Source organism: Cetorhinus maximus, chromosome 10 (assembly GCF_964194155.1).
Source record: "Cetorhinus maximus chromosome 10, sCetMax3.hap1.1, whole genome shotgun sequence".
NCBI lineage: Eukaryota > Metazoa > Chordata > Chondrichthyes > Lamniformes > Cetorhinidae > Cetorhinus > Cetorhinus maximus.
Window position 1 is genome coordinate 104,325,091 of NC_135888.1, and position 12,861 is coordinate 104,337,951.

At 44.5% G+C, this 12,861-nt stretch overlaps 2 protein-coding genes across 4 annotated transcripts in view; both read right to left on the reverse strand.

Annotated features, from left to right (window-relative positions):
* The window catches only part of LOC144685903 (solute carrier family 25 member 48-like), a 29,428-nt gene extending 23,867 nt beyond the window's left edge, over positions 1-5,561 (reverse strand). For 2 of the 3 annotated variants that reach the window (XR_013577809.1, XM_078550914.1), the window contains exons 1-3: positions 5,188-5,561; positions 4,437-4,508; positions 4,079-4,334 (exon numbers count right to left, since the gene is read on the reverse strand). Coding sequence is in view for 2 of the 3 variants with exons in the window: in XM_078550914.1 (XP_078407040.1) it covers positions 4,079-4,334; positions 4,437-4,508; positions 5,188-5,310 (451 nt within the window). In the remaining variant the exon portion in view is untranslated. Of the gene's footprint in view, positions 1-4,078; positions 4,335-4,436; positions 4,509-4,662; positions 4,707-5,187 lie in introns of all 3 variants that reach the window. The other variant, XM_078550915.1, reaches the window with a different exon arrangement.
* Positions 1-12,861, reverse strand: part of tgfbi (transforming growth factor, beta-induced) — a 465,360-nt gene that overhangs the window by 394,853 nt on the left and 57,646 nt on the right. The gene's annotated exons all lie outside the window — the stretch shown is intronic.

Consider the following 12,861-nt stretch of genomic DNA (forward strand, 5'->3'; position numbering starts at 1 on the left):
AGGGTAGAAGTGACATTTGAAAGTTGAGGTGTTTTCATTGTAATAAAATTGGACACACAAAGTCAGTCTGCTGAAAATTGCAGGGAAATTCTGTTGGAATTATAGGGGTGCAGAAAATTTCTGGAAGTAAACGTGCTGTGGGTTCTGAGGTTCAGGCACAGAAAAAAAAACATTAGTTTGTGTACAGGTAAAACAGGGAGAATCAGTGATAGGTAAATAAGTGGGAATGTGTTCACAATTTACCAAAGAGAATTCAGATGAGCAGGTTGTAGAAATGTTTAGAGACTTTGTATGTGAAGGGAAAGTCTTCCCATGTGTATAGGGTGGAATGGGTAAAGATGTTAAAATTTTAAGAGACACAGGGGCTAGTCAATCCTTAATGTTGTTGGATAGTGACGTTTGTTGTTCAGAGGGAGTATTGCAGGAACAGATGAAAATAAGTGGGGTTCATGGAGATGCTAAATCTATTTCATTGTGGAAGGTAAATTTAAAGAGTAAGTAGAAAACAGATGAAATTACTGTCGGAGAGGTGGAAAAATTGCCCATTGCAGGGGTTCAATGTATTCTGGGTAATTATATAGCTGGATCACAAATTAAGGTGATGCCTATGGTAGTTGAGCAACCTGTAGCTGTGTTTTCAACAGAAGTGTTACAGGGAGAGCATCCTGGATTGTTTCCAGATTCTGTGATAATGGCATCACAGACTGAAACAAGAAAACAGGAAGGACAGGCAGTTCAAAGGCAGGAAGAAGGTGTTGAAATCCAATTAGCTGACACTGTGTTTGATAACGTTGTTCAGGAAGAAAGACTAAAGGACAATTCAGCTGAAGTGTTTAACTCAAGACAGTTAGTGGAGTTACAGAAAAAAGATTTGCAAATACAACATTTATATTAGACAGCTTACTCAGAAACAGAGGCAAAATGTATTCCGGAATGTTCTTACCTTAGCATAATATTTTAATGAGAAAATGGAGGCCGTGTCATGTCTCAGCAAATGAAAGCTGGAGGGAGGTACATCAGATTGTTATCCCATTAGGGAATAGAAATGAGATTCTGAGGATAGCTCATGAAATTCCAATTGGGGAACATTTAGGAATTAGAAAGACACAGGTGAAGATACAAAAACATTTTTATTGGCCTGGATTGCATAGGGATGTAGTCAAATGTTGTAGAACATGTCACATATTAGGTGATAGGAAAACCAAAAGCAGTGATTAAGCCGGCACGTTTAATTCCAATTCCAACATTTGAAGAGCCTTTTACTAGGGCCATAATTGATTGTGTAGGGCCCCTCCCTAAGGCTAAAAGTGGAAATCAGTACTTACTGACAATAATGAATGTATCTACCAGATTTTCTCAAGCAATACCTCTGAGAAATATTACAACAAAGAAGATGGTGGAAGGGTTAACTAATTCTTTTACAAGATAATGGCTTACCTAAGGAAATAGCATCAGGTCAGGGTTCAAATTTTATGTCACAGCTGTTTAAGAGAATAATTAACAGTTTGGGGATAAAACAATTTATGTCAACAGCTTATCATCCTGAGTCACAAGAGGCTTTGGAAAGGTGGCATCAAACTCTAAAAACTATGATGAAAGCATACAGTCAGGATTATCAACAGGGTTAGGGATGGAGGAATTTCATTCTTGTTAATTGCTCTTAGGGATGCTCCTAATGCATCAACTGGTTTTGGTCCTTTCAAACTAGTCTCTGGTCATGAGGTTAAGGGGCCATTGAAATTGATTTATGAGAAATTGGTGGGTCAAAATTCAGAAACTACTCTCCTGGATTATGTATCAAACCTCAGAGAGAGATTAGACAGAGTGTGTAAATTGGCTAGGGAAATTTTAAAGATTTCACAGTTAGTGATAAAAGTGAAAACAGACAGGAAAGCTACAGCTCATAATTTTGTTGCTGCAGGGAAAGTGCTAGTTCTGTTGCCAGTACTGGTTAACTCATTAAAGGAAATGTTTAGTGGGCCTCACAGGATTGAAAAGAAACTGAGTGAAGTAAATTATTTTTTATATTTCCAGATAGAAGCAAGAAGCAGAGGGTATCTCATGTAAATATGCTTCAAAAGGAGGTGTTAGTGGTAGTAGATAAAGAGAAAGAAGTAGAAATGCAGGATTCTGAAATTGATTTTCCTCTAGTCAAACTGGATAATGAGGGGGTACTTGAAAACTTAAATGTAATATTGAGTCACCTTACATGCAAGCCTCAAAGTGATTTGGAAACGCTATTGCAGTCACACAAAGCTATTTGTGGAAGTAAGTTGGGGAGGACAGATTGTCTGTAGAAGTTGCATCTTTGGTAAGGCAACATCCTTATAGACTAAATCCAGCAAAGTTATCACAAGTACAGAAAGAAATTGACCTCATGGCCCGGATTTTTAGGACAGTGAGCAGGGGGCAGGGCCCACTCGCTGATGCGTAAAATGACACGGGATGATGTCGGCAGAACTCCTGATGTCACCCCATGTCATTTCAATTTTCCGGTTGGCGGGGGCGCAGCCGAATGAGCTGTGTGCCCGCCGACCTGTCAACGGCCTATTGAGGCCATTTAAAAAGTAACTGAGATAATTAATGGACCTGCCCGAACCAAAGATTCTGGCCATATGTGTGTGTGTGGGAGAGAGACTTAATTGAATTAGTCTGGGTGCTTTGATCCAAGAAGAGAGGTTAGGTTTGAAACATTCATTAGGGGAAGAATTTTCCCCCCGTCAGGGGAGAAGTTTAGGAGCGGGTGCGTGCAGGCGTGCCTCCAATCGGCGCTCCCGATTGGGGGCGCACCTCCATTTTATGTGGGCGGGCCAATTAAGACACGCCCAGCATGACGTCCGCCAGGAAGTGCTATGCGTTCCCTGTGTGGGCGGGGGGGAATTGCCTAAGCCGGGAGTGTGCCCTTGCGCGCATGCGCATGAAAGAGCATACTGATCTCCCTGAGGCTAAGTGCCGCCTCAGGGAGATTGGCGCCAAATTCAAAAATGGTCAATGCTTTTATGAATTAAATTTTTTAAATTCTGAAAGATAAAGATATGCCCCAGGGACATGTTTAATTCAATTTTTAATCCATTTATTTATAAATTCCAAAAGCACTTCAATCTCCCTGAGGAAACTGAAGCGCTGTTTCATGCGTATGCGCAAAAGCGTGCTGGCCCCAACTCTCCCTCTTCCCCCCGCCCGCACAGGTAGCGCAGCTACCCCTCGCGTCTTACGCTGGGTGGGCCTTAATTAGCCTGCCCCCATGAAATGGCTGAGTGGAGCCGATCGCGGGCGGCTCTGCGACCGGCCGTGCCTGCTCCCACCGAGCCCGTCTGACGCAGGAAAAATTCAGGCCATAGTGAAACAATTTGTAGTCAAAGAGGAAAGCATGTATAAAAAAGAGAAGACTGTTTGTAAGGGAAGGCATTTTTAAGATCTTACAAGTGTGTGAAAAGCCTTCAGCATCTATACCTCAAGCTCCTGTGCATAAAGAACTGAAGTGAAGAAAACTCACTTGGAATTTGTTCAGGGTATCTTGTTTCTTTGCCTGGGTCTTTTAAAATCTGTGTGTCTTACTGTTGCCTTAATGAAAGTGTAACTGGGAGTTAGATTGCTTAGGGAGTTAGAAGTTATCAGAGTAGTAATCTGTAGATCTGTGTAAGTATTTAAAATAATTTCTCTTATTAATAAATGTTTAATCTAGTTTTATAAAAAAAAAACCTATAAGACTTGGTGGCCTTGTTACTAAGGAATTCAAGGCACGAATCTCGAAATTTATATAAATTGAAAATTAGTTGCGTCAGTGGTTTCAAGTTTCCCTCTGGGATTTGAACAGCTCAGCATTTACCATCGGCTGTGTTATAACATGGGTTTGAGCGTCTGGACAACACACAGAAAGGTTCTGCAATTACAAATAAAGCACAACCTTCATTTGCCAGTTAAGTCGATTGGGCTTCGAAGGCGTCGTCCTCTTAAAGAATGGCACAATTTAATACTAGAAGGATTTTACGGTCTCGCCGCGGCAAAATTCCGCCCAAGGATGAGCCCACGATGCGGGGAGGGAGGGAAGGGGGCAAATCGCGTCACTGAGCCTTACCTGGCCTCACAGACTGAGTCTGCATTTGTAGTCTGATCTTGACCAAATCCACTGGGGCACCAATTCCCACTGTGACGAGACCCACCACCGCGCTCGCAGCCGCCACATCAGATAGAGCAGGACTTTGGTGTCCGTTATCACCATGTCGATACTGACAAATGTACCTCTGAGCATTACCGTACACACCGAGCGCCACCGAGTTATACACGGCGATGCTGGCTAAGGGGAAGGATAAACCTTTGAAGAACCCAGCCACCTAGAAACGGATTCAGTAACAATCAGCGACATCCGCACCTTCATTTTATTCCCAATGTTAAAGAAATATCAATGAACGGGTCAGCAACAAGGAAGAACTTACGTGTTCGTTTTTAAAAATTGTTAGTACACATTGGACAGTGTTCTTGTACCCATGGCCGGCTTGCAAGCGAGTCTGAAAAAGCAATGGACTCTGACAAGTTAGGAAGGAACGCTCAATAGGTATGTTTCTTTCAACGAATTAAACATGCTCGGTGAGATACGCTGTTTAGAATGGAGAGTTTTCCAATCTAATTTTCACCGCGCATGAAATGCAATTGGAAATTTACCTTCACCGTGTCGAGCGGGTGGCCAACGATCACACTAGCGGCACCTACCACAAAATAAAAACTGGTTGAGTTACAATAGCTCTGGAGCACTCTTCCTCAGCTTCCCCTGCAGTGTCACGGTGGGTTACGGTTCAAAGCAGCTGGAATGACTGTGAATCGCTTGGGGACACTTTGCCACTGTGACTATCGCCGCCACATCAGATCGGACAGGACTTTGGTGCCCGTGGACGCGATAGCAAATACTGGGAAATAAAACTCTGTACACTCCGAGCGACACCGAGTCATTGACTATCCGGCAGCGAACAACGAAGCGCCCAGCGACCTCAAGGTCGTAAAAGACCCCGTGGAATACAAAATAGGTTCATGAAATTAAATTCTTTAAGCTTTTAATGCTAGTTTATTAGGAACGTGAAACCTCAAACCAATAGACGAACCGTGCCCGGTTTCAAAGCAGATTCACTTTAACCAATGTGCATAAAAGCTCCGAATCCAACAACCTGTGCGAAGAAAAAACGTTAAGGGTACCTCCGATCCACCCGGCGATGAAATCGTCCAGCTGAACGATCCTCTCCATTGAAACCTTGCCGAGCACAGCTCTCCCTCCACAGCATCAACTTGGCCCCAGACTGACTCCTGCGGGAAATGCATGGGAAACAAGCAGCAGCTTTATCTGCGCAGACCTGGCTCCGCCTCCACCCACTCGGAACAGCACAAGATCGCTGCAAACTCCGCGGCCAAGCTGGATGGTGCTCTTGTGGCGGGAAGCATCATTCAACAGCTCCCCCGTGTAAATGGCTGTGAATGTCCAGTGTGGGCACCGGTCGGAGCGGCTGCTCGAGCAGCTTCACATATGTTACCAAAGTGAAATGCATTCCGCTCCTGGACAGTGTTGTTCCTTTCCATTTTGCCCGAGTCAGAAATATTTCATGCACCGCCCACCACCCCCCCCTACCCCCACCCACACACCCCACCCCCAACATATCATTCAACCTAATTTCAGCCATTACCTGAAGAATAACAGGAAGGAAATGCTGAGTGTTTACCAGGGCAGAGTTTACAGTCAACACCACCCCCCCCACCCCGCCCCGTATCTAAACCACTTGCTAATTCGGAGATTATGGATGATACTGGACCCCAGATCCTCCGAATGGTTTCACTAACACAGCGTTTTCAATGTGTTGGTGAACGAAGATTTACCAGAATACAGCAGCTCGTGCCGTAAAAAGTGGCGGGGCTGTCTTCCCCGATGGTCCTGCAATACGAAGAAGGACTCTGAGAGTCTTGGCTGTCATTCACTTTGAGATCAGCTGTAATTTCCTCTGCCTAAACATTAAAACAAAACAGAGCCATTATTTTCAGCCCCTGCCACAGACTTCCTACACTTGCCATGAACTCCATCCCCCTCTCCAGCCACTATTTCATGCCGAACCAGACTGTAAATTTGGTGCCCTGTACAAAGTGGAGCTGAGCTTCCAGCTTTGCATTCTTTCTATCGAAGGCTATCTACTTCATTCTTCATAACATTCTTCAAGTATTGATCTAATTCCCTTATGGAAGTTATAGTGAATCTACTTCCACATCCTATTCAGGCAAAGCATTCCAGATCATTATACCCTCTTGGGTAAAAATATTTTTCCTCATGTGGGCTCTGGTTCTTTCGCCAATTGCCATAAATCTGTTACCAACCTTTCTGCCACTTGTTTACTCAATCAAAATCCTCCATGGTTTTAAACACCTCTGTCAAACCTCCCCTTAATCTTTTCCACTCCAAGGAGAACAATTCATTTCACTTGTCCTTCCAGGTAACTGGAGGCTTTCATCTTTGGTGCCACTCAGGGTAATCAATCCCTCCATATTAAAAATAGAAAATGCTGGAAATCCTCAGCAGGTCTGGCAGCTTCTGTGGAGAGAAAATCGGAGTTAACATTTTAGATCAATTTCCCAAACCTGTAATATTTTGTTTAATTATTCCCTCTGTTGAGGAATATAGGATTCATATTTTTTAAACTAAGAATCTATTCCAACACCAAATGTTCTCATTCAAGGCTTGGTGCAGTGTTTCTCAATTTATAATTGTGTCCTCCAATCTGTGATCACAACCTATTATGTAACTTGTTTACATCCATATCCTTTTCTCTCAGTACAGAGAAACTGCAGAATCATTCTTCAGGAGGCAAAATAGTTGGATTGAGTCCAAAATTAAGCCAATGGTTTGTGGGTAGGATGAGCTGATCTGAAATAGAATTCCATTATGTGATTTGGGCAGGAGGGAAACCTCCAGGCTGATGCCAACACAGTTCAGAACATAAAACACAGTAATAAGGTGCAATTAAGAGGCACTAATAAGTACGCCAATGCTGTAGAAACGCGCTCTGGGTGGCTTCTTAGTCAAACAAAACAACCTTTATTTACACGAGAGCTTCCATGGCTGCTTGTATCCAGCCAGCCCCTCACACAGCCATTTTTTCCTAGCAAGCCCCCCAATAGAATTGATTCCCCTGTGCAAGCCACACATTGGTTGAACAGATCACGTGACCCCCTGCTCAGTTGAACTGATCTTTAAGTGACAGTCATCACAAATGCCTTCTTCACAGCACAAGAATCATACATGGGGTGATTCAGCAGAACATGCGCAGTTTACAGTTAAATTATTTAAATGGGGAGATGGTGGCATAGGATGGTGGGATTTGAATCCAATTCATAAACCTGGAATAAAAAGCTCGCAGCAGTAATGGTGACCATGACAACTCTCCTAAATAGTTGGTAAACTTAGATGGTAAAAACCGATCTGGTTCACTGATGTCCTTTAGGGAAGGAAAGCTGCTGTCCTTACCTGATCTGGCCTATATGAGACTCCAGACCCACAGCAATGGTTGACTCTTAAACTGCCCTCTGAAATGACCTAGTAAGCCACTCAGTTCAAGGGCAATTAAGGATGGACAATAAATGCTGTCCTTGCAAGTGACATCCACATCCCAAGAAAGAATGGAAACAGCCTACTGCCAGAAATCAATTTTTATGGATCAGCATATAGTGTAATAACAAAGTGCGAGAAAGTAAAAGATAAATCTAAAGCACAAACAAGGCATTTTAGGTGCCAGTTAGAATTAACCTCCTGAGGAAAAAGTACTTTTTAGTAAGTAAAAATATTGATTGATGAGTATTTGTTTGCTTGAATCCTAATTGTTTTCTGTTCTTCGTTTTATAGTAATAGAGGGCGCGTGTGAGAAGTGACGGAAGCATTCTGGGAGAAGTCACCGCAGCCAGCGCGATTCAGGAGGGAATCGAGGAGAAGGACTCTTGCACTCAACAGGAGGAAGAGCATCCAACAGAGGGCGCTGGTGAGAAGTGACTGAAGCATTCTGGGAGAAGTCACTGCGACTCAGGAGCGAATCACTGTAAAAGAACGGAATAGCTCCAAACATTATATTGCTGTAGTGTTTCCATCCCGCCCACCTCCTCAAACCTAAAAAAAAGAGAGGAAGAGGCAGTGCCTTCAGGAGTGCACCAGACCTGTGAGGGACACTTTTCTGAAAGTGGATTTTAAAGAAAAAGCAGCTGATTAGTGAGTAAATCCTGGGAGCAGACTCAGAGGGAGGAGCACCGGAGCGGTGAGTATAAATCTAGCTTACCTCGGGGATTAGCGGCCTTGTCTCCAGAGAGCAGACTCAGAGAGAGGTGCACCGGAGCGGTGAGTATAAATCTAGCTTACCTCGGGGATTCGCGGCCATGTCTCCAGGGAGCAGACTCGGAGGGAGGAGCACCGGAGCGGTGACCTCAGGGCACAGAGTAACTGAAGCCAAAACTGAAAAAGTGACACCACAGGAAAGCTGTGACTTGATTGGTTGGTAGGAAATCTGCACCAAATTTAAAAAAAAAACACTGCAAAGCTAATTAATAAATTAATTATCTAAGTTGAGATGGCTGGGCAGGTGATGTGCTGTAGCTGTATGATGTGATGCTGGCAGATCCCATTGCGAGCCGCAGTGACCACATCTGCAGCAAGTGTTGGTTGCTGGAGGAACTCCGGCTCAGAATTGATGAGCTGGAGTCCAAGCTCCGGACGCTGCGGCACATCCGGGAGGGGGAGAGTTACCTGGACATTTTGTTTCAGGAGGCGGTCACACCCAGTAGATTAAGTACCTCAAATTCGGTCAGTGCTCAGGGTCAGCATGGTGTGACTGCAAGTGAGGCAGGTAGAGGAATCCTGTGTTCAGGAACAGAGGAAGCACAGCTCTTGACCTTGTCCAATAGGTATGAGGTACTTACTCCCTGTGTGGATGAGGAACAGGGCTGTAGGAAGGATGAGCCAGCTGACCACGGCACCGTGGCACAGGACGCCATTCAAGAGGGGGGAGCAAAAAGACAAGTGGTAGTTGTAGGGGGTTCTATAATTAGGGGAATTGATAGCTTCCTTTGTAAGCAGGATTGGGAGTCCAGCATGGTATGTTGCCTGCCTGGTGCCAGGGTGAGGGACATCTCTGACCGGCTTGAAAGGGTATTGGAGAGGGAGGGGAAGGACCCAGTTGTTGTGGTCCACGTCGGGAGAAATAACATAGGTAAGACTAGGAAAGAGGACCTGTTTGGGGATTATCAGGAACTAGTAACTAAATTAAAGAACAGGTCCTCAAGTGTTATAATCTCCGGATTACTACCCGAGCCACGTGAAAATTGGCATAGGGACGCGAGACTAAGGGAAGTAAACACGTGGCTAAAGGAGTGGTGTAGGAAGAGGGGTTCTATTTCATGGGGCACTGGCATCACTATTGGGACAGAAGGGATCTATAACGTTGGGATGGCTTCCACCTGAACCGATCTGGGACCAATGTTCTAGCGAAAAGGATAAATAGGGTGGTCAATAGGACTTTAAACCAGAAAGTGGGGGGGAGGGCAGGGTAAAACTCCAAGAAGTATGACTAATGGGAAACAAAGCAGCAGGTTAGCATGTCGGGGGGGTGGATTCAACTTCATGGAGAATTATGAAAAAACTGAAAAGAAAGGAGAGCCCAGGAGAGGCTATTAAAGTCCCCAGAACACAAAATAGGACAGAGTGTTTGGAAAGGGCTAGGAATCTAACTTCAAGCACATCAGATAAAGGGACGACAATGAGAAAGGGGATTGGAAATACAGGACTGAAGGTGTTGTATCTGGATGGACGCAGTATACGAAATAAGGTAAATGAGCTTGTGGCGCAGATTGAAATTGGCAGTTATGATGTGGTGGGCATCACGGAGACATGGCTGCAAGGGGATCAGGACAGGGAGCTAAACATCCAAGGATATACATCCTATCGAAAAGATAGGCAGGTTGGCAGAGGGGGGTGGGGTTGCTTTGTTAGTAAGAAATGAAATTAAATCGATAGCAAGAAATGACGTAGGGTCAGATGATGTAGAATCTGTGTGGGTAGAGTTGAGGAACCGCAAAGGTGAAAAAACCATAATGGGAGTTATGTACAGGCCTCCAAACAGTAGTCAGGATGTGGGGCACAAGATACACCAGGAGATGGAAAAGGCATGTAAGAAAGGCAAGGTTACAGTGATCATGGGGGATTTCAATATGCAGGTAGACTGGGAAAATCAGGTTGGTAGTGGATCCCAAGAAAAGGAATTTGTAGAATGTCTACGAGATGGCTTTTTGGAGCAGCTTGTGTTGGAGCCCACTAGGGAACAGGCAATTCTAGATTTAGTGATGTGTAATGAGGCAGATTTGATAAGGGAGCTTAAGGTGAAGGAACACTTAGGAGGAAGTGACCATAATATGATAGAATTTACCCTGCAATTTGAGAGGAAAAAGCTGGAATCAAATGTAACGGTATTACAGTTGAATAAAGGCAACTACAGAGGCATGAGGGAGGAGCTGGCCAGAATTGACTGGGAGATGAGCCTAGCAGGAAAGACAGTGGAACAGCAATGGCAGGAGTTTCTGGGAGTAATTTGGGAGACACAGCAAAAATTCATCCCTAGGAAGAAGAAGCATACTAGAGGGAGGACGAGGCAACCATGGCTGACAAGGGAAGTCAGGGACAGCATAAAAGCTAAAGAGAAAGCATACAATGCGGCGAAGAGCAGTGGGAAACCAGGGGATTGGGAAGCCTACAAAGACCGACAGAGGACAATTAAAAAAGAAATAAGGAGGGAGAAGATTAAATTATGAGGGTAAACTTGCCAGTAATATAAAAGAAGATTGCAAGAGTTTTTTTAGATATATAAAGGGTAAGAGAGAGGCAAAAGTGGACATTGGGCCATTGGAAAATGACGCTGGAGAAGTAGTAGTGGGGAACAAAGAAATGGCGGAGGAACTGAATAGGTACTTTGCGTCAGTCTTCACAGTGGAAGACACGAGTAACATCCCCAAAGTTCAAGAGAGTTGGGGAGCAGAGGTGAGTATGGTGGCCATTACCAAGGAGAAGGTGCTAGGAAAACTGAAAGGTCTGAAGGTGGATAAATCACCTGGACGAGATGGATTACACCCCAGAGTTTTGAAGGAGATAGCTGAAGAGATAGTGGAGGCGTTAGTGGTGATCTTTCAGGAATCACTGGAGTCAGGGAGGGTCCCAGAGGACTGGGAAATCACTAATGTAACCCCCCTGTTTAAGAAGGGAGTGAGGCAGAACACGGGAAATTACAGGCCGATTAGCCTGACCTTGGTCATTGTAAGATTTTAGAGTCCATTATTAAGGATGAGATTTCAGAATACTTGGAAGTGCATGGTAAAATAGGGCAAAGTCAGCATGGTTTCATCAAGGGGTGGTCATGCCTGACAAATCTGTTAGAATTCTTTGAGGAGGTAACGAGTAGGTTAGACAAAGGAGAGCCAATGAATGTCATCTACTTAGAATTCCAGAAGGCCTTTGACAAGGTGCCGCACAGGATGTTGCTCAGTAAGATAAGAGCCCATGGTGTTAGAGGCAAGGTACTAGCATGGATAGAAGATTGGCTGTCTGGCAGGAGGCAAAGAGTGGGGATAAGGGGGTCCTTCTCAGGATGACGGCCGGTGACTAGTGGGGTTCCGCAGGGGTCAGTGTTGGGACCACAACTTTCCACTTTATACATTAATGATCTAGATGAAGGAACTGAGGGCATTCTGGCTAAGTTTGCAGATGATACAAAGATAGTTGGAGGGACAGGTAATATTGAGGATGTGGGGAGGCTGTAGAAGGATTTGGACAGGTAAGGAGAATGGGCAAAGAAGTGGCAGATGGAATACAACGTGGGGAAATGTGAGGTCATGCACTTTGGTAGGAAGAATAGAGGCATAGACTATTTTCTAAATGGGGAGAGAATTCAGAAATCTAGAGTGCAAAGGGACTTGGGAGTCCTAGTCCAGGATTCTCTTAAGGTTAACTTGCTGGTTGAGTCGGTAGTTAGGAAGGCAAATGCAATGTTGGCATTTATTTTGAGAGGACTAGAATATAAAAGCAGGGATGTGCTGCTGAGGCTTTATTAGGCTCTGGTCAGACCACATTTAGAATATTGTGAGCAATTTTGGGCCCCGTTACTCAGGAAGGATGTGCGGGCCCTGGAGAGGGTCCAGTGGAGGTTCACGAGAATGATCCCAGGAATGAAAGTCTTAACATATGAGGAACGTTTGAGGACTCTGGGTCTATACTCGATGGAGTTTAGAAGGATGAGGGGGGATCTGATTGAAACTTACAGAATACTGAAAGGCCTGGATAGAGTGGACATGGGAAAGATGTTTCCATTAGTAGGAGAGACTAGGACCCGAGGGCACAGCCTCAGAGTAAAGGGAAGACCTTTTAGAACAGAGATGAGGAGAAACTTCTTTAGCCAGAGAGTGGTGAATCTATAGAATTCATTGCCACAGAAGGCTGTGGAGGCCAGGTCATTGAGTGTATTTAAGACCGAGATAGATAGGTTCTTGATTGGTAAGCGGATCAAAGGTTACGGGGAGAAGGCGGGAGAATGGGGTTGAGAGACTTATCAGCCATGATTGAATGGCAGAGCAGACTCGATGGACCGAATGGCCTAATTTCTGCTCCTATGTCTTCTGCTCTTAATAGAGTGGTGACTCATCAGACCATTAAAGAGTATAAGTGGCTGTTTACCTTATTGTATTTGTGCTTTTCTAGAGCAATCCAAACTAATCCTGTTGCAGTGCTGTCTCCCCACAGCAGTTTGACTGTCTTATTCTGTTTTATATATTTCACTAACTTTAATCTTGAACCCTGTTTACATTATT